This window comes from Streptopelia decaocto (genome assembly GCF_964273445.1).
Source record: "Streptopelia decaocto genome assembly, chromosome: 29".
In the NCBI taxonomy this organism is placed as follows: domain Eukaryota; kingdom Metazoa; phylum Chordata; class Aves; order Columbiformes; family Columbidae; genus Streptopelia; species Streptopelia decaocto.
In genome coordinates, this window is record NC_138684.1 from 359,308 (window position 1) to 384,899 (window position 25,592).

General features: G+C 54.3%; 3 protein-coding genes across 8 annotated transcripts; all 3 read right to left on the bottom strand.

The window, feature by feature from the left end:
- Positions 1 to 121: 121 nt before the first annotated feature.
- Positions 122 to 5,067, bottom strand: MVB12A (multivesicular body subunit 12A). Of its 6 annotated transcripts, XR_014186113.1 has the most exons (10): positions 4,940 to 5,067; positions 4,716 to 4,856; positions 4,485 to 4,512; positions 4,034 to 4,130; positions 3,812 to 3,938; positions 2,505 to 2,642; positions 2,303 to 2,364; positions 1,970 to 2,034; positions 362 to 412; positions 122 to 280 (listed from the first exon to the last, which is right to left on the bottom strand). XR_014186113.1 is itself a non-coding variant. In XM_082073997.1 (9 exons), exons 1-9 carry the CDS (start codon positions 5,015 to 5,017, stop codon positions 218 to 220), a joined length of 777 nt encoding a protein of 258 aa, XP_081930123.1. In that variant the 5' UTR covers positions 5,018 to 5,067; the 3' UTR covers positions 122 to 217. The 6 variants fall into 6 exon arrangements, 5 of the variants coding, with proteins under 5 accessions (XP_081930123.1, XP_081930120.1, XP_081930121.1 ...); XM_082073997.1 differs by lacking the exon at positions 4,485 to 4,512 and having other exon boundaries at positions 4,761 to 4,856; XM_082073994.1 differs by having other exon boundaries at positions 4,485 to 4,856.
- Positions 5,068 to 5,551: 484 nt separating this feature from the next.
- On the bottom strand, positions 5,552 to 10,067 carry DSN1 (DSN1 component of MIS12 kinetochore complex). Its single transcript, XM_082073952.1, has 10 exons — positions 9,837 to 10,067; positions 8,566 to 8,862; positions 7,127 to 7,200; positions 6,917 to 6,989; positions 6,562 to 6,649; positions 6,423 to 6,482; positions 6,209 to 6,280; positions 5,986 to 6,133; positions 5,808 to 5,895; positions 5,552 to 5,721 (listed from the first exon to the last, which is right to left on the bottom strand). Exons 1-10 carry the CDS (start codon positions 10,015 to 10,017, stop codon positions 5,633 to 5,635), a joined length of 1,170 nt encoding a protein of 389 aa, XP_081930078.1. The 5' UTR covers positions 10,018 to 10,067; the 3' UTR covers positions 5,552 to 5,632.
- A 244-nt stretch (positions 10,068 to 10,311) lies between these two features.
- PBX4 (PBX homeobox 4) lies at positions 10,312 to 24,925 on the bottom strand. Its single transcript, XM_082073992.1, has 9 exons — positions 24,645 to 24,925; positions 20,638 to 20,711; positions 16,449 to 16,690; positions 15,939 to 16,129; positions 13,742 to 13,877; positions 13,374 to 13,527; positions 13,176 to 13,282; positions 12,738 to 12,824; positions 10,312 to 11,096 (listed from the first exon to the last, which is right to left on the bottom strand). Exons 1-9 carry the CDS (start codon positions 24,842 to 24,844, stop codon positions 11,004 to 11,006), a joined length of 1,284 nt encoding a protein of 427 aa, XP_081930118.1. The 5' UTR covers positions 24,845 to 24,925; the 3' UTR covers positions 10,312 to 11,003.
- Positions 24,926 to 25,592: the final 667 nt, after the last annotated feature.

Sequence of the window (25,592 nt, forward strand, 5' to 3'; positions counted from 1 at the left end):
CGCCGGGGTGTTTATAGCGGGGTGGGTTAAACTCCAATAAACACCCGACGCTCGGAATAAAGAGACAAAGCGGCGCGTAGAACCAACACCCTGAATTTCAACCCCGAAACTGCTCAAAAGGTGAGAAAATCAACACGTTTATTGGATTCCTCGGTGATTCCTGTCATCAAATATCGATCCTTAGGAGCCCGATGAGCGTTAAGCTGCGGTTTAACCCCTAAGAGACGCCGGGCGGGAGCCGAGCGGCCGCCGTCCTTTCCACCACGAACGTGTAATTGTACTGCAAACGAGCACAATTAATCAGTGGGGATGAGATAATGAGCGGGATCACCCGTTTCACCGCCCCGGAAGAGCCCGTCACCTCTCTGTCGATGTCGGCGAGCGATTTGACGCTTAGATCAGCGAGGAGAGCCTGGAAAAGGGGGGAATGGTCAAAACCAAGCCTAGTGGTGATGGATTAAACACAGGAGCTTAAGGAAGAGCTCATGTTGGTGCCAGAGTTGAGCTTGGCTTCGAAAAGGGGGGAAACGGTCAAAACCAAGCCTAGTGGTGATGGATTAAACACAGGAGCTTAAGGAAGAGCTCACGTTGGTGCCAGAGTTGAGCTTGGCTTCAAAAAGGGGGGAAACGGCCAAAACCAAGCCTAGTGGTGATGGATTAAACAGGAGCTTAAGGAAGAACTCACGTTGGTGCCAGAGTTGAGCTTGGCTTCGAAAAGGGGGGAAACGGTCAAAACCAAGCCTAATGGTGATGGATTAAACACAGGAGCTTAAGGAAGAGCTCATGTTGGTGCCAGAGTTGAGCTTGGCCTCGAAAAGGGGGGAAACGGCCAAAACCAAGCCTAGTGGTGATGGATTAAACGGGAGCTTAAGGAAGAGCTCACGTTGGTGCCAGAGTTGAGCTTGGCTTCGAAAAGGGGGGAAACGGTCAAAACCAAGCCTAGTGGTGATGGATTAAACGGGAGCTTAAGGAAGAGCTCACGTTGGTGCCAGAGTTGAGCTTGGCTTCGAAAAGGGGGGAAACGGTCAAAACCAAGCCTAGTGGTGATGGATTAAACACAGGAGCTTAAGGAAGAGCTCATGTTGGTGCCAGAGTTGAGCTTGGCTTCGAAAAGGGGGGAAACGGTCAAAACCAAGCCTAGTGGTGCTGGATTAAACGGGAGCTTAAGGAAGAACTCACGTTGGTGCCAGAGTTGAGCTTGGCTTCGAAAAGGGGGGAAACGGTCAAAACCAAGCCTAGTGGTGATGGATTAAACACAGGAGCTTAAGGAAGAGCTCATGTTGGTGCCAGAGTTGAGCTTGGCTTCAAAAAGGGGGGAAACGGTCAAAACCAAGCCTAGTGGTGCTGGATTAAACGGGAGCTTAAGGAAGAACTCACGTTGGTGCCAGAGTTGAGCTTGGCTTCGAAAAGGGGGGAAACGGCCAAAACCAAGCCTAGTGGTGCTGGATTAAACGGGAGCTTAAGGAAGAACTCACGTTGGTGCCAGAGTTGAGCTTGGCTTCGAAAAGGGGGGAAACGGTCAAAACCAAGCCTAGTGGTGATGGATTAAACACAGGAGCTTAAGGAAGAGCTCATGTTGGTGCCAGAGTTGAGCTTGGCTTCGAAAAGGGGGGAAACGGTCAAAACCAAGCCTAGTGGTGATGGATTAAGCGGGAGCTTAAGGAAGAGCTCACGTTGGTGCCAGAGTTGAGCTTGGCTTCGAAAAGGGGGGAAACGGTCAAAACCAAGCCTAGTGGTGATGGATTAAACACAGGAGCTTAAGGAAGAGCTCATGTTGGTGCCAGAGTTGAGCTTGGCCTCGAAAAGGGGGGAAACGGCCAAAACCAAGCCTAGTGGTGCTGGATTAAACGGGAGCTTAAGGAAGAACTCACGTTGGTGCCAGAGTTGAGCTTGGCTTCGAAAAGGGGGGAAACGGTCAAAACCAAGCCTAGTGGTGCTGGATTAAACGGGAGCTTAAGGAAGAACTCACATTGGTGCCAGAGTTAAGCTTGGCTTCAAATTTGGGGTGCAGGGCGAAGGGGACGCCGTCCATCGCTGGGGAGAGAAGCGGAGACGCTTTAATACATAAAACCACGTCTAAAAAAGACCAAATTACTTAATTACTGCGTAGACGAGCAGACGGGAAACCTATAGAGAAGAGTCTGAGCGAGATGATCCAAGCTTAAGCAAACCTTTGTCTTAAAACCGAGCTCAACTCCAGGCTTAGCAAAACTGCTGCGTGAACAAGCTCTAAGCCTGGCTTAGTATTTTAAATACTTGAAATATTGTTGCTGTACGCAGCTTCCTCGAGGAAATTATTTACCCGAGAGGCCGTAGATGCCGGAGGCGTCGTAGGGAGATTCGTGTTTGATGCTCGTCGGAGACCTGGAGCGGGGATTAATTAATATGTAATCGATTAACGAGCCGGGGAGGGGAACCACGCGGTGGCAGCAGCGCCCGGGGGGTTTGTCCCCCGTTTTGGGGCTGGTTTAGGTAAGACGGGGGGCGCACGGGGGGGTTTGTACCTGCTGGGGGGCTGCAGGGGGAGCTGGCGCGGGGGGGGGCGCAGGGGGGGGCTGGGGGGCCGCGGGGGGGGGGCGGGGGGCACCACGGGCCGCGAAAACGGCCCCTTCTTGCACCAAATGGCAAAACCGCCCATTTCCCTGGAAAAACAAAGAGAAAACATCCAAATACCCCACGTTTGGGGGGCCCAAATGCTTCCCTACCCCATTTTGGGGGTCCCAGACCCTATTTGGGGGTCTCAGACCCTATTTTGAGGTATTTTGGGGCTCCCGTTCCCTATTCTGAGGTAGTCGGTGGGGTCCCAGAACCTATTTTGATGTATTTAGGGGAGTCCCATACCCTATTTTGACACACAAGGGGGGTCCCGTACCCCATTTCCAGGTATTCAGTGGGTCCCGTACCCTGTTTTGGGGTATTTAAGGGGGTCCTGTATCCCATTTTCAAGTACTCAGGGGGTCCCATACCCTATTTTGGGGTACAAGGGGGGTCCCATACCCCATTTTCAGGTATTTAAAGGGGTCCCATACCCTATTTTGGGGTACAAGGGGGGGTCCCGTACCCTATTTCGAGGTATTTAGGGGATCCTGTACCCCATTTTCAGGTATTTAAAGGGGTCCCGTACCCTATTTTCAGATACTCAGGGGGTCCCATGCCCTATTTTGAGGTATTTAGGGGGTCCCATAGCCTAATTTGGGGTACAGGGGGGGGTCCCATACCCCATTTTCAGGTATTTAAAGGGGTCCTGTACCCTATTTTGGGGTGTTCAGGGGGATCCCGTACCCTATTTTGGGGTGTTCAGGGGGTCCCATACCCCATTTTCAGGTATTTAGGGGGGTCCCGTACCCTATTTTGGGGTACAAGGGGGGTCCCATACCCCATTTGCAGGTCTTTAGGGGGTCCCGTACCCCATTTTCAGGTATTTAAAGGGGTCCCATACCCTATTTTCAGATACTCAGGGGGTACCACGCCCTATTTCGAGGTATTTAGGGGGTCCCGTACCCTATTTTGGGGTACAGGGGGGGTCCCATACCCCATTTTCAGGTATTTAGGGGGTCCCGTAGCCCATTTTCAGGTATTTAAAGGATCCCGTACCCCATTTTCCGGTATTTAAAGGGTCCCGTAGCCCATTTTCCGGTATTTAAGGGGTCCTGTACCCCATTTTCCGGTATTTAAAGGGGTCCCGTACCCTATTTTCAGATACTCAGGGGGTCCTGTGCCCTATTTCGAGGTATTTTGGGGGTCCCATAGCCTAATTTGGGGTACAGGGGGGGTCCCGTCCCCCATTTTCCGGTATTTAAGGGGTCCGTACCCTATCCGGAGGTAGCCGGGCAGCGTCCTGCTCTTCGCGGTCACTTTGAGCTCGGTCACCGCGCTCTCGGCCGCGCCCGCCGGCAGCAGCTTCACGTATACGCGTTTCTTCCGGGAGGCGGCGGCTCCTGCGGGGGGGACACGGGGGGAACCGGGAACCGAACCGGGAACCGAACCGGGAACCGTTCCCGGGGTCTCTCCCCCCACCCCCCGCGGCACTTACGGGACTCCGGGAACTCGGGGACGCGGGTGTAACCGGGGGGGTGGGGGCTCCGCTCGCTCAGCACCTGCACGTCGGTCACCACCGAGCCGGGGGCGCCCTGGGGGGGACGGGAACCGGCACCGGGTGGGAACCGGGACCGGGTGGGAACCGGGATGGGAACCGGCACCGGGTGGGAACCGGGACCGGGGTGGGAACCGGCACCGGGGTGGGAACCGGGACCGGGCTGGGAACCGGGACCGGGGTGGGAACCGGGATGGGAACCGGGACCGGGATGGGAACCGGCACCGGGTGGGAACCGGGACCGGGCTGGGAACCGGGACCGGGCTGGGAACCGGGATGGGAACCGGGACCGGGATGGGAACCGGGACCGGGGTGGGAACGGGGACCGGGCTGGGAACCGGGACCGGGATGGGAACCGGCACCGGGGTGGGAACTGGGACCGGGTGGGAACCGGGACCGGGTGGGAACCGGGACCGGGGTGGGAACCGGAACCGGGATGGGAACCGGAACCGGGATGGGAACCGGGACCGGGATGGGAACCGGAACCGGGATGGGAACCGGGACCGGGATGGGAACCGGGACCGGGATGGGAACCGGGACCGGGATGGGAACCGGCACCGGGGTGGGAACCGGCACCGGGTGGGAACCGGGATGGGAACCGGGGTGGGAACCGGCACCGGGCTGGGAACCGGGACCGGGCTGGGACTCCCGCCCGCCCCGCCCGCACCTGCGCTCCGCCGCTGCTCACGCACAGGTACCCGCCGCCCTTGTTCCCGAAGCCCTTGCCCAGGTTGGCCGGCGTTCCCTCCACGGTCCCGGTGATCTGCGGGCACCGGGAGCGTTAAGCGGCCCGGACCGGGGCAGCGCTGCCCGCCCGGCGCTCCCCCCGCCGCCCCCCGCGCCCACCACGGTCCAGCCGGCGGGGGCGGCGTCGGGCGCGGCGCTCCAGGCCACCCCGGTGAGCGCGGATCCCGCCGCCGCCATGGTCGCCGCTTCCGCGCCGGGAGTGGCGGAGTCCCGCGCCGGGAGTGGCGGAGCCCCGCCCGCTCCCCGCTGCTGAGCAGCCATTGGACGGGTGTACACTACGGCCGCGGCGATTGGCTGGTGAGTTCTGAGCGACGCTCGCATCGACCACTAAGCGGCGAGCGGCTCCCCCACAGGGCGCGTTGAAACGCGGAAGTGCGGGAGACCAAACACCGCGAAGACTCCGCCCCCTCTTCGCTGCTAAGCAACCATTGGGCGGTGCCGGAGACCAAACACCGGGAAGACTCCGCCCCCCTCTCCGCTGCTAAGCAACCATTGGGCGGCGCCGGATTCCAACCACCGCGAAGACTCCGCCCCCCTCTCCGCTGCTAAGCAACCATTGGGCGGCGCCGGAGACCAAACACCGGGAAGACTCCGCCCCCCTCCCCGCTGCAACCATTGGGCGGCGCCGGCTACGGCTGCAGCGATTGGCTGGTGAGTTCTGAGCGACGTTCGCGCCGACCAATAAACGGCGGCCAAGACCCCTGAGACGCGTTGAAATGCGAAGAAAGCGGGAACCGGAGCCGGTACCGGGTTCCCACCGCCTTTATTGAGAGCAGCAGCGGCTCCCACCCCTCAACCCTCGGGCAGCGGCGGCTTCCTGGGCGGGGTGGTGATGAGCCTGCGCACGGGGGAGCTCTCCAGCTTCCGGAAGGTCCTGGCGGCTGGAACAGGGGGGAAAACCCCGTTAACCCCCGGTAACGACCCCCCCGGAGGCATCCACCCCCCAAACCGGAGCCGTCCCGCTCACCGAGCTGCTCCGAGAGGCTCCGGAGGTAGCGCTGGCCGTCCTCGCTGAACCCCTGCAGCAGCTGCGCCGCCTGCCGCAGCTCGTCCAGCTGCAAAACCAAACCCCCATTGCAAAAGACTTGAAATAAAACCCCCAAATCTCCGTGTTTTCCGCCCAAAACCGGCCGCCAGCCGCTCACCACCAGCTCCATGAAGCTCAGGACCTCCCCCTGCTCGGCCAGGATCTGCTGGTAGTTGGGTTTGGTGCCCAGGACGTGCGCTTGAGACGGCTGGAGGGGGCTGGGGCGCTCGGCCGCCCCCCCGTGCTGCCTGTGCTCCTCCAGCCGCCTGCGGAACAGCGTTTACAACCCTTTTCGCCTAAAAACACCCCAAACCAGAGAGATTCGGGGGGACGACCCCCACCTGGAACTCTCCTCCGCGCTCTCCCGGTAGCGCAACAACAGCTCGTCCCACGATTGACTCTCAGCCGCGAACCTGCGGAGACAACACATTTGTACCCACCGGGAAGCTCAGAAAACACCAAAATCACCAAAATCCACCCAAAAAACCCTCTCGGAAGGGGTGTCCAAACCCGTATTGATCTAAAGTTTCGGCTCTTGCCAGCAGCCAATCCTACCTGGCGATGTGCTCCTTAATCTGCGCCACGGACTCATCCAAAGCCGGGTCCAGCGAAGCCCTAAAGCAGCGATAAACCAGCTATAGGTGGGCAGATCTATACGTCCCGCATGTATAGCACAGGCTGCTCGGGTTTTGACCTTTTAGGGTCGTCTACGCAGCTCGTTAAGGTCCCGTCTCGGAGCAGCTTCTGCACGTAGCGCTTCAGCTCTTCGGAAACCGACTGCGCTGGAGATTGGGGACAAAACAGGACAAAGCTGGGACATTGGGAATGGCTAAAAACAAGAAAAGGAGCCCAAAAGTGCAGAAAACGCCGCGATTCCTCATCAAGAGGTAATTGCGGTTGGTATTTTTAGTGTTTTAAAGGGCTAATTCACCCCCGTGCGCACACGTGATGGTTTCTCGTCCTTTAAAAAGGTAATTAGTGCGTTTTTTGGTTGCGTTGGGTTTAATTTGGGGGGATTTTGGGGGGATTTTGGGGGGTATCGCACTGACCGTTGGCTTTGAAAAGCTCGGGGCTGAAGCCGTCGGTTTCCTTCAAGGTGTCTTTGAATTTCTGTGCTGAAAACTAAGGGGAAAAAGAACCTCTTAGTGCCCTGTCCAACAAAGTTTGGGGGGAGGATTCGTTATTGGAAATCAGAATGTTTGGTGGTAAAAGACAAGAGGAAAACGATGCATTTTTGTTTTAAAAGCAAAGAACGTTACCTGGAAACTGGACAATAGGAGCAGGGAGAGCCGGTCGGGCTCCGGCAGATCCAGGCTGATCGATTTGCTTAATTCTGAAAAGCCAACACAAAAGGGTTTCAGGCCAATTAAATTCAACCTGATTGATTCGCTCCATTCTGAAAAGTGGCGACAAAGCTACTTCAGGACAATTAAACCCAGCGCCGAGCGGCTGGGATGGGGCTGAAAGGCACTAAGAGCTGTTTTAACAGAGCGGGGGTACAAAGAGCAGCGAGAAGAGGGAGAAACGGGGTCCCCAATGAGGAAAAGTCACAACTTTAATACCGTTAATACCCATCTCCCGGACCTCTGAGACAGCGCGAATAACGCAATTAAGATTAATTACCCTAAACGTCAGGCTATGGGATTACATTAAGCAGCTGGTGAATGGGGCTGCTGGTGAATGGGGCCGCATCCAGCTGGCGGCCGGTCACTAGTGGTGTCCCCAGGGGTCAGTGTTGGGTCCAGTCCTGTTTAACATCTTTATTGACGATTTAGATGAGGGGATTGAGACCGTCATCAGCAAATTTGCTGCTGACACCAAGTTGGGAGGGAGTGTGGAGCTGCTGGAAGGCAGGAGGCTCTGCAGAGGATCTGGACAGACTGGAAGAATGGGCTGATTCCAATGGGATGAAGTTCAACAAGGCCAAGTGGCGGGTGCTGCACTTTGGTCACAACAACCCCCTGCAGCGCTCCAGGCTGGCACAGAGTGGCTGTAGAGCAGACAGACAGAAAGGGACCTGGGGGACTCATGGACAGGAAGCTCAACAGGAGCCACCAGTGTGCCCAGGTGGCCAAGAAGGCCAATGGTGGCCTGTCCTGGGTCCAAACGGCGTAGTCGGCAGGACAAGGGCAGTGATGCTCCCCTGTGCTCTGCATTGGGGAGGCCACACTGGAGTGTTGTGGGACGTTCTGGGCCCCCCAGCTCAGGAAAGAGATTGAAGTGCTGGAGGGTCCAGAGAAGAGCAACAAGACTGGGGAAGGGGTTGAACACGAGCCCCACGGGGAGAGGCTGAGCGAGCTGGGCTTGTTTAGGCTGGACAAGAGGCTTAGAGGTGAGCTCAGCACTCTCTAGAACCACCTGAAGGGAAGTCGGAGCCAGGGGGGGATTGGGCTCTTCTCCCAGGCATCAGCAATAGGACAAGGGGCCATGGGCTTCAACTCTGCCAGGGGAAATTTAGACTGGATATTAGAAAGAAATTCTTTGCAGAGAGAGTGGTCAGGATTGGAATGGCTGCCCAGGGAGGTGCTGGACTCACCGGCCCTGGAGGGTTTTAAACTGAGATTGGACATGGCACTTAGTGCCGTGATCTAGTAAACAGACTGGAGTTGGACCAAGGGTTGGACTGGATGATCTCTGAGGGCTTTTCCAACCCCGTCCATTCTGTGATTCTGTGAAAGGGCCGATGCGGAGCACGTACCGGAGACGTCCTGGTGAACGGGAGGGAGCGACTTGCGGCGTTTAGTCCCCTTGAGGCTGGAGCGGCGCCAGGAGCGGCGTTTGGCTCTGGCGACGGGTTTCGGCGACAAACGAAAGGAATTCATGGTGTGTTCTTTGCTGGAGCTGCTTGTCCAGGGCGACGATCGCCCGGGGCTGGGGCTTCTCCTGGCGCTGCCGGGGGGTCTTTTCCTCGGGTCGCTGGGACTGATGTTCTTGCTGATAACGGATGCGTCGGGCGGCTTCGGGGATCGCTCGGGATCCGCTTGTTGCTCACATTCTGAGGAATAAGAGATATCACGGACATGTAAACAGAGAAAAAGGGTCTTTCCCAGCGATTCCAAAGCAGTGAGGTTGTTCTTTGCGCTTCGCTTTGCTCCCATCACCCCTGGGCTGCAGCCCCTTCCCCTCCTTTGGATTGTAGAGTCACTATAGTTGGAAAAGATCATTGAGTGCAACCATAACCCACCCCCCCCCGGCGCTAAAATGGCCCCAAGAAGCTCCTCTGTTCACCCCCCAGTGATGGCGGCTCCAGCACCGCCCTGGGCAGCCTGTTCAACGCCCCACGGCCCTTTGGGGAAGAAATCACCCCCAATTTCCACCCTCACCCTCCTCCTCCAGCCCCTTGAAGCTCCGTTCCCTCCTCTCAACCAGCTCCAGCTCCTCAAGGGTTTTAATGGCGTGAGGTGACCCCAACACCCCTGGGGGCGCCAGTTGAGCCCTGAGGTGATTCTGGTGCCATTTGGAGCCCTGAGGTGATTTTAGTTCCCCCCCGTTGAGCCCTGAGGTGATTTTAGTTCCCCCATGTTGCGCCCTGAGGTGATTCTGGTGCCATTTGGAGCCCTGAGGTGATTCTGGTTCCCCCCCGTTGAGCCCTGAGGTGATTCTGGTGCCACGTTGAGCCCTGAGGTGATTTTAGTTCCCTCATGTTGCACCCTGAGGTGATTTTAGTTCCCCCACATTAAGCCCTGAGGTGATTCTGGTGCCATTTTGAGCCCTGAGGTGATTCTGGTTCCCCCCCGTTGAGCCCTGAGGTGATTCTGCTCCCCCCACGTTGCGCCCTGAGGTGATTTTGGCGCCATTTTGATCCCTGAGCTGAGGGTCCCAAAACCACTCCCAGGATCCCCCCCCACCCCCCCAGTGCCCAGTTCAGGCCATTGCTCTGGTCCCACTGGCCACACGCCGGGACGCTGGTGGCACCTTCAACACCCCCAGGTCCTTTTCCAGCCGCGCCCCCCCCCCCCGCCAACTCACCCGACACCGCAGCGCGGGCTCCGCCGGGGGAAGGCTGAGGAGAAAAGCGCTCCGGAGCTTGCCAGCGGGCCCCCCCCAGCTCCCCTCCGGCGCTCCCGTCCCGCTCAGCCCCGCCGCACCATGGCGGGGAAGCGTTGCTACCGGGCCCCGCGTTTCCCGCCCGCTGCGATCCCTCCGCCATGACGGCGCCGCTGGGCGGGAAGCGCGGAGGCCACGCCCACCCTGCGCGGCGCTGGGCGGGAAGCGCGGAGGCCACGCCCACCCTGTGCGCCGCTGGGCGGGAAGGCCACGCCCACCCTGCGCGGCGCTGGGCGGGAAGCGCGGAAGCCCCGCCCACCCTGCGCGCCGCTGGGCGGGAAGGCCCCGCCCACCGTGGGGGGGGGGGGGGGCGCCTCTCTCGCTTCCCGCCCAAACTGAGGTAAACCGAGAGGAATCAATCCCAATCAAAAAAACAGCAAAAAAAGGCTTTGGACGTTTATTATCTTTGATAAAATCTCAACGGAAAGGGGTGGACTCTGTGCTAAGAGCGGCAGAAATGCCCAAAAGCTCGTTGTCTGGTGGTTTTGTTGCCTTTGTGGGGTTTTGTTTCCCATGTGGCGTTTTCTTGTGGTGTTTTTCTGCTCGTTTCACTAAACATTAAACCAGAATGACACCAAATGACACAGGATGGAAGGTCCTACCCGAGAGCCAAGTCCACGAGAGTTTTGGTAAAGCCACGTTCTGATTAATTCGCTCAGAATGGATTCCTAAGTAAGAAAAGCTTATTTCCCTATACAAAATTACAATACAGAGAACGCGTACAATTACGATACAGGGGGTTGAGCTGTTAGGAGCTATCGACTAGAACAGAAACTCGTAAAAAACCTCGTGGAAATTAAAAGAAGTCAGTAAAACTCGAGACAAACGCCAAGTTCTACAATTCCCGATTCTCACCAGGAAATCCGGATCTAAACAAAATGAATTCGGATAGGAAAACGGAGCGAGTTCCTTCATGGGAATAAATCAAAAGAACTGGGTTGAGAGGTAGAGAGGTATCGTTATAATCACAATCTTCTATTGGTTCCGGGCTTTGCTGAGGTAATTTGCTGCGTGTCAACTCATACAAACGACAGTAAAGGACAAATTACACTAATGACCTCTTGCCTCTCATCAACAGGTCCTAAAAGCTTAATTAGACGCGTCCGAATTAACGCTCCCGGGGTCTCCGGCGGGCGAGGTGATGGATGAAGGGGTGGGGGCGTCTTGCCAGCTGCCATTAGCCTGGGGGGGGAGAAATAGACTCATTAAACCTCTAAAAATCAACTTGAAGGCAGCAAAGTGGGGCTTTATACACTTAAAACGTCTATAAGGATATATACATATCACTCTGCAAAGTAAATAGTGCGTAAAACCTCCTCCCCGCCCTGATTTTATGGTGGTTTTATCACAGTATGTTTGGGGTTGGAAGGGACCTCAAAGCTCATCCAGTGCAACCCCCATGGAGCAGGAACACCCAGGTGAGGTGACACAGGAACATGTCCAGGGGTTGGAATGTCTGCAGAGAAGGAGACTCCACACCCCCTGGGTACCCTGTTCCAGGCTCCATCACCCTCACCAGGAACAAGTTTCTTCTCAAATTTCAGTGGAACCTCTTGTGTTCCAGCTTGATCCCATTACCCCTTGTCCTATCATTGTTTGCCACCCAGAAGAGCCTGGCTCCGTCCTCATGGCACGCACCCTTTATATACTTATAAACGTTAATAAGGTCACCCCTCAGCCTTCTAAAACTAAAGAGCCCCAGCTCCCTCAGCCTTTCTTCATACGGGAGATGCTCCACTCCCTTCAGCATCTTCATTGCCCTGCGCTGGACCCTCTCCAGCAGTTCCCTGTCCTGCTGGAACTGAGGGGCCACAGCTGGACACGCTATTCCAGATGTGACACACTATTCCAGATGTGACACACTATTCCAGATGTGACACACTATTCCAGGTGTGGCCTCCCCAGGGCAGAGCAGAGGGGCAGGAGAACCTCTCTGACCTACTGACCCCCCCCTTCTAACCCCCCCAGGTCCCATTGGCTTCCTGGCCACAAGGGCCCAGTGCTGGCTCAGCCACAGCACCCGCTGTTCCCAGCTGGTCTCCCATCCAAGCGCTGACCGGGCCCGACCCTGCTTAGCTTCCCACATCAGACGGGATGGGGGGTTCTCAGGGTGCTATGGCTGTGTATGTTATATATATGTATATATGTATATATATGTATGTTCCCCAAATATATCCTGATAGTATCTGAACTAAAGGGCAGAGCAGAGGGGCAGGAGAACCTCTCGGACCTACTGACCACCCCCTTCTAACCCCCCCAGGTCCCATTGGCTTCCTGGCCACAAGGGCCCAGTGCTGGCTCATGGTCACCCTGCTGTCCCCAGGACCCCCAGCTCCCTTTCCCCTACACTGCTCTCTAATATGTAATTTCCCAACCTATACTGGACCCTGGGGCTGCTCCTGCCCAGATCAACACTCTACACTTGTTCTATTTCATTGAATTTCTCCTCCCCAGCCTGTCCAGGTCTCTGATGGCAGCACAGCTCCCAGTGTCCCCACTGCTTGGTGTCACCAGCAAACTGGGTGACATTCACTCTATTCCCTCATCTAAATAATTAATGAATATATTGAATAATATTGGCCCCTGAGGCACCGCACTAGATACTGGCCCACTCTCTGGCTTCTCTCCTTAAGCCAGTTTGCAACCCACCTCACTACAGCAACACCCCAATCTTCTGGTGGGCAAAGCGATGGTTTCAATCGAGTCTCTAGGAGGGAAATGCTGGGGGGGGGGTTAAACTACATCTCGTCCAGCTTTTTGCTATGGGGGGGGGAATACAAAGTGGTCGTTTCTTTGGTAATGAAGCGATATCGCGGCTCTTACGTCGATGCGCTGCGTCGTGTACAAAGGGTTCCCCGCGATGGCCTCGTATCTCCCCGCCTGGTGGATGACGTGGTGTAGGGAATCCAGCTGCACCGGGGACACAAACCGAGCTCAAGAAACGCCGCCATACGTTGGACATCGTCTATAAGGCCAAAACGCCTTCGATCCCGCCAGATTTGGGGCGGAAAGCGCGTTTTTCTTGCTATTAACTCAGCTATAACCAGTTGCTTATAGAGCTTTATGGTGGGAGCAGATTTTACGCTGTTCAGATGGATTTAGAAATTCAGCACAAAACTCAAAGTGTGGCCGTTCACCAGAAATCCCACGCAAAGTTTAACTCGTATAAAAAGAATTGACTCTAAAATGAGATTTCTATACTTTTTTATGGCTAGAAAATGTTAATTTAGGTATTAACGATGTATTTTCGCCGTTACTGACCTGGGGCTGCACGTTGGCTCCCACCGGCGAGCTCTGATAGGAACCCAGCGACTGCAAGTTTAGAAACGAATCTCCTGAATTCGTCAGCTTGAAAGAGCCGGAGGAGGCTGGAAAACCAACCCAAAACCACCTTTTAATGAGGAATAAACCCCCCACAAACCCAAACTCACGAACCCACGAATGCTCGTTGTCGCTCACCCGAATTTGGCGTCGGGGGCGAATTCGCCTGGTTGCCTTGAGCCGCGTTGGTCGCGTCCACGGCTGTTTTGGCCGCGTAAATATTGGCTTCTTCTTGGAATTTCCCCATGTTCTTTTTGTACCGGATCCTTTTATTCCCGAACCAGTTGGAAACCTGGCGACACCGCATGGAAGTGTTACCTTTTAAACTCTATTTCAAGCTACCGGCAAAGGTGACGTTTTAAGCTGCGCTTTAAACTACTAAACCCTTCCCAATGACCTAAATCGTACTTAAAGGAGCAAAAAATGACGCCCGTTGACAACTATATGGGAAAAACTCATCGTTAAAGGATAAAAAGGTCCCTTAATTGCAGATAAGCGCTGGTTACCTGTGAGACGGTGATGCCGCCTTTCTTGGCCAGCTCTTCTTTGGCCTCTTCGCTGGGGTAAGGATTGCTCAGATGCGAATAGAAATACTCGTTCAGCACTTCCGTGGCCTGTTTGCTGAAGTTACGTCGTTTCCGCCTAGAAAATACGAGTTGTTGCTGGTTCAATGGTGTTAAACGCTGCGCTTTGGGCTTTTTTAACTCTAAAATTCATTTGGTTACAAGGAGAAATTGAGGGGAATTAGAGACGTTGATGTCAATGATCATCAAGTGGTGGGTTCTTAGTGTTTCAACTCAATTGACACCGGGAGCGACCGACTCGAGTTTCGTATGTTTTGGGCTCTTTTTGCCTCTCAAATACATTTGGTTACAAGGAGAACACAAGAACTGAGCGGAATTAAAGGTGTTGATGTCAACACCCAAGCAAAATGGGTAGTAAATCCTTAATATTTAAACTCGATTGACACCGGGAGCGACCGACCTGAGATTCCTTAAGCTTTGGGCTTTTTACCATCAAACACATTTGGTTTCAAGGAGAATTTGGGTGGAATTGGAGACGTTGATGTCAAAGAACATCAAGTGGTGGGTTCTTAGTGTTTAAACCCGAGTGACACCAGGAGCGTTAGACTTGAGATTCCTTAAGCTTTGGGCTTTTTACCATCAAATACATTTGATTTCAAGGAGAATTTGGGTGGAACTGGAGACGTTGATGTCAAAGAACATCAAGTGGTGGGTTCTTAGTGTTTAAATTCAATCGACATTGGGAGCGACAGACTCGTAATTCCTTAAGCTTTGGGCTTTTTACCATCAAATACATTTGATTTCAAGGAGAATTTGGGTGGAATTAGAGACGCTGATGTCAAAGAACATCAAGTGGTGGGTTCTTAGTGTTTCAACTCAATCAACACTGGGAGCGACAAACTTGAGACGTCTTACATTTTGGGCTCTTTTTGCCTCTAAAATACATTTGGTTGCCAGGAGAACACAAGAACTGAGCAGAATTAATGACGTTGATGTCAACACCCAAGCAAAACGGCTGGTGAATTCTTAGTATTTAAGCTCGATCGACACCAGGAGCAACAGACTCGAGATTCCTTAAGCTCTGGGCTTTTTACCATCAAATACATTTGGTTTCAAGGAGAATTTGGGTGGAATTAGAGACGTTGATGTCAAAGAACATCAAGTGGTGGGTTCTTAGTGTTTAAATTCAATCGACTTTGGGAGCGACAGACTCGTAATTCCTTAAGCTTTGGGCTTTTTACCATCAAATACATTTGATTTCAAGGAGAATTTGGGTGGAATTAGAGACGCTGATGTCAAAGAACATCAAGTGGTGGGTTCTTAGTATTGAAACTCAATCAACACTGGGAGCGACAAACTTGAGACGTCTTACGTTTTGGGCTCTTTTTGCCTCTAAAATACATTTGGTTGCCAGGAGAACACAAGAACTGAGCAGAATTAATGACGTTGATGTCAACACCCAAGCAAAACGGCTGGTGAATTCTTAGTATTTAAGCTCGATCGACACCAGGAGCAACAGACTCGAGATTCCTTAAGCTTTGGGCTTTTTACCATCAAATACATTTGATTTCAAGGAGAATTTGGGTGGAATTAGAGATGCTGATGTCAATGAACATCAAGTGGTGGGTTCTTAGTGTTTAAACTCAATCGACACCGGGAGTGACAGACTCTTAATTCCTTAAGCTTTGGGCTTTTTACCATCAAATACATTTGGTTTCAAGGAGAATTTGGGTGGAATTAGAGACGTTGATGTCAAAGAACATCAAGTGGTGGGTTCTTAGTGTTTAAATTCAATCGACATTCGGAGCGACAGACTCATAATTCCTTAAACTTTGGGCCTTTTACCATCAAACACATTTGGTTTCAAGGAGAATTTGGGTGGAACTGGAGACGTTGATGTCAAAGAACATCAAGTGGTGGGTTCTTAATGTTTAAACTCAATCAACATTGGGAGCGACAAACTTGAGACGTCTTATGTTTGGCCTCTTTTTGCCTCTAAAACACATTTGGTTGCAAGGAGAACATAAGAACTGAGTGGAATTAAATACATTGGTGTCAACACCCTCCCGAGCAACACGGGTGGTGAATCCTCCCCATTTAAACTCGGGAGTGACAGACTCAACGCGCTCGAGCGACCAAAGGAGCTCCGGCCTCGCCGTCCGACGGTTTTTTGCGGTACCTGGCGTCGAGGAAGCGCGAGCGCAGGATCATGACGGCCTCGCACGTGCTCTGCTTCAGCTGCATCTGGATGGTGCTGAACTTGCCGTGGATGATGCTCACCATGCGCTCGATCTCCTTGGGCGAGATGGGCCGCGTCCGGCTCTGCTCCCTCAGCAGGTTCATCACGTGCGTGGTGAACTCGCTGCAGGCCTGAAAATACGCACGTTGGGCTCCACGAACCGCAAAACACCCGCGAGTTTTCCCCGCCGCCCCGCCAAAAATACACTTTAAAGGAGCTCCCATTTATTTACTCTTTAAAAAGGCAACAACGATAAGCGAGACGTTTATTATCTTTCACGTCCGGCCCCTCTGTCTTCACCTGCAACGCTGAGATACGTTTGCAACGGGACTCGCTAGCACCTGAATTCATTCTCCCTCCTCTCCTGTTCTCAAAACCGACACCAAAAGGGGGGAAAAAAGGGTTATTTGTAATGGAGATGATAAAAACTCTTCCATGCAGAAAGATCACCTGTTCATATTTCTCTAGCTCAGAGTGGTAAATCTGTCGGATCTGTGACAGCTTGGCCCTGTAGTCAGAGTGCTCAATGCTATTGTCATTTGGACAGCCACCTGATGCTGCTGCTACGGCCACCGATCCTCCTCTTCCTCTTTTCTCGGGCCCGGAGACGCCCTCGGCCAGCAACATGTTATCAAGTCTCATTAGCTGAGCGTCGGGGGGATCTTCTTCCTGAATACCGCGAATACTTAACACTGGATCAACACAAAAAGGGAAGCGAAAGGTTAGTTCTGAATTGGGAAAGAGCGTCCGAGCGGTGGCTCCGGATTCCAGCCAAGCCTTTCGACGCCTTTCGGAAACTTAGAGAACATCCCGAGCTGGACGGGACCCACACAGACCATTGGGAGATGGACGGGACCCACATGGACCATTGAGAGCTGGATGGGACCCACATGGACCATTGAGAGCTGGACAGGACCCACATGGAGCATTGAGAGCTGGACAGGACCCACATGGACCATTGAGAGCTGGATGGGACCCACATGGACCACTGAGAGCTGGATGGGACCCACATGGACCATTGAGAGCTGGACGGGACCCACATGGACCACTGAGAGCTGGATGGGACCCACACAGACCACTGAGAGCTGGACAGGACCCACATGGACCACTGAGAGCTGGATGGGACCCACATGGACCATTGAGAGCTGGATGGGACCCACATGGACCACTGAGAGCTGGATGGGACCCACATGGACCACTGAGAGCTGGATGGGACCCACATGGACCACTGAGAGCTGGATGGGACCCACATGGACCATTGAGAGCTGGACGGGATCCATATGGACCATTGAGAGCTGGATGGGACCCACATGGACCATTGAGAGCTGGACGGGACCCACATGGACCATTGAGAGCTGGATGGGACCCACATGGACCATTGAGAGCTGGATGGGACCCACATGGACCACTGAGAGCTGGATGGGACCCACATGGACCATTGAGAGCTGGACAGGACCCACATGGACCATTGAGAGCTGGATGGGACCCACATGGACCACTGAGAGCTGGATGGGACCCACATGGACCATTGAGAGCTGGACGGGACCCACATGGACCATTGAGAGCTGGATGGGACCCACATGGACCATTGAGAGCTGGACGGGACCCACATGGACCATTGAAATGCACCCAAAATATTGAGTCCACACCAAAAAACCCCGAGAGCGTTTTGCTTCTTGATGGCGATTCGAGCTGCGCGAATAGTTTGTTCTCGACCTTGTGAAGCTACGAAACGCAAACGGCCTTTTCCCCAATGATAACGGGTTAGGAAGATGTTGTGTTGCCCACCAAAGAGAAGCACAAAGGGCCTCTTGTTACGCAAAGCAAGCGAACAATGTACAGAGACGTATTTTGAAGGCTCAATAGAAACAACAGCACAATTCGGGAGTAAAGGGGGTTTTGGAGCGGCTGCGGAACATCCACATCTTATCCAGAGCATCCCCAGGGGTTTTGTGAGCGGAAAAGGTAGGAAAAGAGCAGGAAAAGAGCAGGAAAAGAGCAGGAAAAGAGCAGGAAAAGAGCAGGAAAAGAGCAGGAAAAGTGGGGAAGTGCTGAGGAATGGGTTGTTTTAAATAAGGAAAGGGGTACTTTAAAAGTCGACTCATTATAGACTTCAAATTACCACCTTTTTAAAACCAGCACACCGCATACACCCTTTAATAACATATATATATATATACATATATATAATATATACAGCCATAGCACCCTGAGAATGTCCCATCTCGTCTGATGTGGGAAGCTAAGCAGGGTCGGGCCCGGTCAGTGCTTGAATGGGAGACCAATGGGACCTGGGGGGGTTAGAAGGGGGTGGTCGGTAGGTCAGAGAGGTTCTCCTGCCCCTCTGCTCTGCCCTTGAAAAAAGGGTTTAGTTCAGATACTATCACGATATACTTGGGGAGCGTATATATATATATATATACATATATATAATATATAGAGCCATAGCACCCTGAGAACGCCCCATCCCGTCTGATGTGGGAAGCTAAGCAGGGTCGGGCCCGGTCAGTGCTTGGATGGGAGACCAGCTGGGAACAGCGGGTGCTGTGGCTGAGCCAGCACTGGGCCCTTGTGGCCAGGAAGCCAATGGGACCTGGGGGGGATTAGAAGGGGGGGGTCAGTAGGTCAGAGAGGTTCTCCTGCCCCTCTGCTCTGCCCTGGGGAGGCCACACCTGGAATAGTGTGTCACATCTGGAATAGTGTGTCACATCTGGAATAGTGTGTCACACCTGGAATAGTGTGTCACACCTGGAATAGTGTGTCACACCTGGAACAGTGTGTCACATCTGGAATAGTGTGTCACATCTGGAATAGTGTGTCCAGCTGTGGCCCCTCAGTTCCAGGACAGGGACACGCTGGTTGTTTCTGTCCAGCAATTTGCTCCTCAGGCTCTTTGCTCAAACTCACACTAAACTACTCGGGCCGGCAAGCGTAAATTCAGCAGAAACCGCTATTTCGGCGTCACCTTCTCATCTGCACGTTGTTGTGCTCAACACCTTTTAATGCACATTACGATGCACATCAGGGCGCGCCGAGCTCCCAGCTGCAGCTTCATTTTCTGTCACTTGCCTAACGACGGTAATTAGCCATTAGTTATCATCAATTACACATAAGCTCGGCTCAAGTTGCTGCTGAGGAGCATGCGTGAAGCTCCTTCCAGGGAAGACTCTGCTTCTAATAAGTCAAGCACGTATCCTAAACTGCATTTCCAGCCTTGGGGTTCACACTTTTACTCCATAAACTCTCCCGAAGGTGAAGGGAACTACGAACTAATGGGTGCAAGAGGGTTGGTCTGTTTGTCTTCCTTCATTGGGTTGATTTTCAGCTTTTGGCGTAACCGTGGCTTTATATATTACCCAGAAATCAACCCCAACGTCTCCTTCAATGGCACCTCCTGCTTTACATTTAGTTTTACTCCTAATATCTCCATAATACCAGGATAGAGCGTAAGTTACACCACGTCACCTCCCGCACGTCCATCAGCGACATCCAATCATTACACCCAGCAAAATGAAACCCGCGTCGCTTCTAATTAATCTCTCATTAAAACACGTCGCGACCTATGGTGCCGAAGCCTCGCTCCCTATGCAAATGCAATCATCGCAATATATTTACATCTCATTAATTAAAGATTTGCCATTCTGCAATGAACTCCCTGGAACCCAACGAAGCGATAAACACTTTGCTTTCCCTTCCAGATCTTCCTTCGTAGAGCAGAACAGCGCGATAAACGCATTTATTTGGTATGGAATACACCGAGTTGGAGCAAACTCAGCGACAAAGTGTTTTAAGCCAGAATTATGGTTGAATTGTATCCAAAATCGAGGTTTTGCTGGTCAGGTTACGCTTGTTGTATTGATGAAAAACACTCCGAATGCCCCAAAAACCCTACGGAGGTTTATTGGGTTAGACGCCTCTTCCAATAGTTGAATATTACCCAATATTTCAGATTTATTGTTAAATATTGTGCGTATTTAAGACCTGAAAATCAATATTAAATATGGCCCAGTCTATTGTAATTCCTTTTTAATTAGAGGGAGAATTTGCCAGCACCTTCGAGCGGTTGCGACGGCCGACGGTTTATTTGGAGCAATTGTGAACGACACAAAGAGAGAAGCAAAGGGAGGGGAAAACACCTTCGAACCCCATTTCTGAGCTGGAAAAGAGGCCCAAAAGCTCACGCTACGGCCAGAGCTCCAACATCTACTCCCATCATTTAAATAAGGGATAGAGAGAGCGGCAGACGTCCCAAAACCAACCATGAGAGCGATCAAATAGACCTTCGGGAGGTTGAATGTTAATACAACGTCAAGTTAACAAACCAACCAACCCACAGTGGTTTAGTTCCGGATAATGAACGTGGTTGTTCTCTAAACAAAGGTCGGAATTCTCTATGGTTTATAGGAATGAGATATATTAACCTATAGATTCTACACATACAACCAAAACCATACCTGCAAACGCTCCCCGCACCCGCACGCAGCCGGCGTTATAGAAACCGTATCAAGCCATTTTCCAGCTTACGGAAAACTGTTAAGCCCCCCAAATTGGCCTTAAATTGGCGAATCTATGGGGGGAAATAGCGGGGGAAATGAGAGCAAGGCGGTGATTGCACGTGGGTTTTGTGAGGCCAACGCACCTGTTTTCTCCTTGATCTCGCAGAGCACGCTGAAGAGCGCCGGCTTCATCCTATGGCAGTTCAGGGCGTGTTTTCTGAAAGGAAACGAGAACAAATGAGCCAACGCCAAGAGGAAAAGACGCCGAGAACCGCGTGGCGCTCCAGGACCAGGTGAGTGCATGGGATGAGACCAGCAGCAGCAGGTTTGGTGATGGCACCAAGTTGGGAGGAGTGTGGAGCTGCTGGAGGGCAGGAGGGAGCTGGATAGATGGGAATGGGCCGAACCCAATGGGCTGAAGTTCAACAAGGCCAAGTGGCCACAACCCCCCCCTGCAGCGCTCCGGGCCGGGCACAGAGTGGCCCAAAGGGACCTGGGGGACTAATGGCCGGGAAGCTCAACAGGAGCCACCAGTGTGGCCAAGAAGGCCAATGGTGGCCTGTCCTGGATCCAAACGGCGTAGTCGGCAGGACAAGGGCAGCGATGCTCCCCCTGCTCTGCATTGGGGAGGCCACACCTGGAGTGTTGTGGGACGTTCTGGGCCCCTCAGGTCAGGAAAGAGATTGAAGTGCTGGAGGGTCCAGAGAAGAGCAACAAGACTGAGGAAGGGATTGAACACGAGCCCCATGGGGAGAGGCTGAGCGAGCTGGGCTTGTTTAGGCTGGACAAGAGGCTTAGAGGTGAGCTCAGCACTCTCTAGAACCACCTGAAGGGAAGTCGGAGCCAGGGGGGGATTGGGCTCTTCTCCCAGGCACTTCGCAATAGGACAAGGGGGCTTAAACTTGACTTTAGGCTGGAGATTAGGAAGCAATTCTTCACAGAGAGAGTGGTCAGGCATTGGAATGGCTGCCCAGGGAGGTGCTGGACTCACCGGCCCTGGAGGGTTTTAAACTAAGACTGGACTTAGTGCCGTGATCTAGTGAACGGGCTGGAGTTGGACCAAGGGTTGGACTGGATGATCTCTGAGGGCTTTTCCACCCCAGTCCATCCTGGGATTAAGAAAGAAACGCCTGAATTCAGGTTGTATATTTGATATATATGACCGTACTCGGTCAGAGAAACACGCGGGCCTTAGAATTCTCATTCTGTGTCGCTTATAGGAGCTGCCATTCTACCAAAAAGGGTGTTTTTAGGGTGTTTTTAGAGCATATCAATCCTGACCAGCAGGAAGACGAGGGAACACAGGTCTGGTTTACACCATGAACGGCCGAGATAGTGTTTAACGCTTTTAATACGCCCCTATGTGCTCATTTTGCCTTTTTGAAGCTTCTCCTCCCGCTTCTCCCCAGGAAACGCCAACATGCGCCACACCAAATCCATCCTGATGGCTAATTAAGGCAGATAATTACATCTCGGGGTTGAAAACACACGTGAAGCGCGGTCAGAAGGCGGAAAAGCAGGAGGTGAGGCTTCCCATGGTGCGTGGCCGGGGTTTTCACCCAATTATCGCCCATTTTCACGGGCAGTAAAGCGCCCGTTGCGGATACGACTCTCTAACTGCAACACAGCCCCCGCGGAAAGTCCCTTTTCCCCCGTTGTGACTCTTTTTGTCCCTCAGAAATAACATTTCAATCGCCTTCATCGCTAATTTTCAATGCGTTTCGTATATAGATATGAATCAGGCTCGAATTGACGCCGAGAACGCGCCTTTGTCACCAAAACCGCGCGACCTGAGCCCCATCGGCCGCCCCGGGAAGGATGGAACCCGCTCGGCTCCGGAGCCGCCGGGTGACACGGAGCCCGAGACAAACAGGCTGAGAACAAAGGCAGCTGAGCCGGGGCCGGTGCAGCCCTATTGTCCTTGTTTGCCGAGGGAAAAACGGGGGGGGACAGCAGGAATTCCGCGCTGCGCCCCGCTCCGAAAAGCGCAATTTAGGGACAGGGGCGGCCGCGGAGATAATTGCTTAATTAACACACTCCCGCGAAGAGGACGAAGGGGATAACGGAGCGGCGTTGGGCTCGTTTCGGCGGATTAATTCCCTTTCGGTGACGCTCGTCGGCCAAGTTTGCAAGTTGGGTTTAAATATTGTCGTTGGCTGCGCCGAGCGGAGCCGCCGAGGTTCGATAGGTGTTAAAATAACGCGTGTGAAAAGCGCATTGTGTGCGGTTTTAATACAAAGGAATCAAAGGAATCCCCATTAACACAGCATCACCAAGCAGGGAGAAGCCCCAGGTCCCCCCAAATCCCCCATGTGATGGGTTTAACCAGGCTCGGCTTTACTTAAGGAGGACTAAGTAAACCCAACAACCTCAAAGCTCAACTCCTCCTTGAAACTGGAGCTCCTGGCAAATTTCTTCTGCTCAAAATCACCTTAAATATGAGGTTGGGAGAGAAAACTGCGGCTCTTCCGCAACACACGGGCAAATCCACACCTATGGAATCCATACGGGAGCTGTGGGTGGTTATTTCTGAGACACAAAAACTATAAGTTTTGGGTCCTGCAAGCGCCGCTCGTGTATTTCGGACCCTACAAGTTACATGGAAGAGTTGACTTTAAACCCAGATTAGGACGTTTTTAGGACATGTGGTTTTTCCTTCGGAAAACTCGACCATCAGGAACCTGCGACCTGTCCTTGGGAGCACAGAAGCAACAGGCGGACCCAAAACCGGCTGAACTTTGGGTGAATTCAACACAAATCCAGCCCTGGACGGGTCTTTTCGACACCACAAGATGCTGAATTTGGTTGATTCCGGGCTGGTTTTGCCATGGAATTATTGACATCGCCATGAAGTCAACGAGAAGGGGAACAACCCACCTTCATTGGTTTTGCTTTAGATGTTGTTATGGAGAGACTTGGTGGTGGGGGTGACAACCCCCCCGAGCTCCTCTCGCTTTCCCTCCCAACAAACTTCACCCGTAGGGGTGAGAAATGGAAATGATAAACGGAACAACCGCGGCGCCACCGGGACGACTGTGTCACCACCGGGACAACCGCGGCGCCACCGGGACGACTGTGTCACCACCGGTCAACCGCGTCACCACCGGGACGACTGTGTCACCACTGGGACAACCGTGGCGCCACCGGGACGACTGTGTCACCACCGGTCAACCGCGTCACCACCGGGACGACTGTGTCACCACCGGGACGACCGCGGCACCACTGGGACGACTGTGTCACCACTGGGACAACCGCGACGCCACCGGGACGACTGTGTCACCACCGGTCAACCGCGTCACCACCGGGACGACTGTGTCACCACCGGGACAACCGCGGCGCCACTGGGACGACTGTGTCACCACCGGGACAACCGTGGCGCCACCGGGACGACTGTGTCACCACCGGGACAACCGCATCACCACCGGGACGACTGTGTCACCACTGGGACAACCGCGGCGCCACCGGGACGACTGTGTCACCACTGGGACAACCGCGGCGCCACCGGGACGACTGTGTCACCACCGGGACAACCGCGGCACCACTGGGACGACTGTGTCACCACCGGTCAACCGCGTCACCACCGGGATGACTGTGTCACCACTGGGACAACCGTGGCGCCACCGGGACGACTGTGTCACCACCGGTCAACCGCGGCGCCACCGGGATGACTGTGTCACCACCGGTCAACCGCGTCACCACCGGGACGACTGTGTCACCACCGGGACGACTGTGTCACCACCGGGACGACCGTGGCGCCACCGGGACAACCGTGGCGCCACCGGGACAACCGTGTCGCCAAGGGGCTGATGGTTGCGCTACCGGTATTTCCATCACCCGGACAACCGCGGTGCCACCGGGACAACCGCGTCACCACCGGGCTGACGGTTGCGCTACCGGTATTTCCATCACCCGTGCGGCTGATAACGCGGTGAAAAGCTAAAAAAAGGGTCGGAAAATCGGTGCCGAGGAGCCCGAGCATCCCCCCCCGGGTGCTCGGGGAGGAGCGATCGCTCCCGCCGGGAACGGGAACCGGGAACCGAGCGGGGAATTCGGGGGGGTGTCCCCGCTAAACCCCCCCCCCCCCTCAGCGCCGGTACCGAGGGTCCCCCCGCAGCCCCCCCGCACTCCCGCTGAGTCACCGGTGCCGTACCTGGCCTGGGCCTCGTCCAGGCTCTGGTCGGTAATGGCCATGATCTGCTGCAGCACGTCGCCGGTATCGTGATGCGCGGGCGGCGGCGGCCCCGCCGCGGCCGGATCCCCGGCGGCGGGCGGAGCGGGGGGCGGGATCCCAGCCGGTCCGGTCAGCCCGGCCCCGTGCGCCGCCGCCAGCAGCCGCGCCGGCTCCTCCATGGCGGGGACGGGGCGGGGCGGGAACGGCGGGACCGCTCCGCCGGGAACGGGCAGCGGCTCCGCACAACAGGGCCCAGCGGCCCCGCCCCCCGACGTGCCACGCCCCCACCGCGGGCCACGCCCACGCACGCTGTGGGCGGGGCCGCTCCGCCGCGGACAGGCAGCGGCTGCGCACAGCGGGGCACCGCCCCCGACGTGCTACGCCCCACCCCCCGCAGGCCACGCCCATGAACGCTGCGGGGGGTGGAGCCGTCGGAAGCGCCGCGCTGGGTCCTAACGCCGCCCGCTCTTTTCCCTGTTCGCACAGGGTGTAGTGGATTGGAAGGGACCAACCTTATAGAACTATAGAATCATAGAATTATAGAATCATAGAATCACAGAATGTCAGGGATTGGAAGGGACCGCACTTATAGAATCAGAGAATTATAGAATCATAGAGTGTCAGGGGTTGGAAGGGACCTCAAAGCTCATCCAGTCCAGTCCCCCCGGAGCAGGAACACCCGGCTGAGGTGACACAGGAACAGGCGGTTTGAATGTCTCAGAGAAGGAGACTCCACACCCCCTGGGCAGCCTGTTCAGGCTCTGCCACCCTCACCACGAACAGGTTTCCTCCCATATTCAAGCAGAACCTCCTGTGTTCCAGTTTGCACCCATTGCCCCTTGTCCTGTTGTCACCGATGGCTCCATCCTCCTGACACTCCCCCTTTCCATATTGATCCCCATGAATGTCACCCCTCAGTCTCCTCTT

Excerpts from the sequence above, each read along its gene's own strand:
- MVB12A (XM_082073993.1), bottom strand. The coding sequence starts at position 5,017 with ATGGCGGCGGCGGGATCCGCGCTCACCGGGGTGGCCTGGAGCGCCGCG. Across the intron at positions 3,939-4,033 it reads CCCCGAGTTCCCGGAGTCCC|GAGCCGCCGCCTCCCGGAAG; the intron begins GTAAGTGCCGCG and ends TCCCCCCCGCAG. Across the intron at positions 413-1,969 it reads AGCTTAACTCTGGCACCAAT|GCTCTCCTCGCTGATCTAAG; the intron begins GTGAGTTCTTCC and ends CCCCTTTTCCAG.
- DSN1 (XM_082073952.1), bottom strand. The coding sequence starts at position 10,017 with ATGGCGGAGGGATCGCAGCGGGCGGGAAACGCGGGGCCCGGTAGCAAC. Across the intron at positions 6,650-6,916 it reads CGAGCTTTTCAAAGCCAACG|CGCAGTCGGTTTCCGAAGAG; the intron begins GTCAGTGCGATA and ends CCCAATCTCCAG. Across the intron at positions 6,483-6,561 it reads TGCGTAGACGACCCTAAAAG|GGCTTCGCTGGACCCGGCTT; the intron begins GTCAAAACCCGA and ends TCGCTGCTTTAG.
- PBX4 (XM_082073992.1), bottom strand. The coding sequence starts at position 24,844 with ATGGAGGAGCCGGCGCGGCTGCTGGCGGCGGCGCACGGGGCCGGGCTG. Across the intron at positions 12,825-13,175 it reads GAGCCAACGTGCAGCCCCAG|CTGGATTCCCTACACCACGT; the intron begins GTCAGTAACGGC and ends TCCCCGGTGCAG. Across the intron at positions 11,097-12,737 it reads ACACGACGCAGCGCATCGAC|GCTAATGGCAGCTGGCAAGA; the intron begins GTAAGAGCCGCG and ends CTCCCCCCCCAG.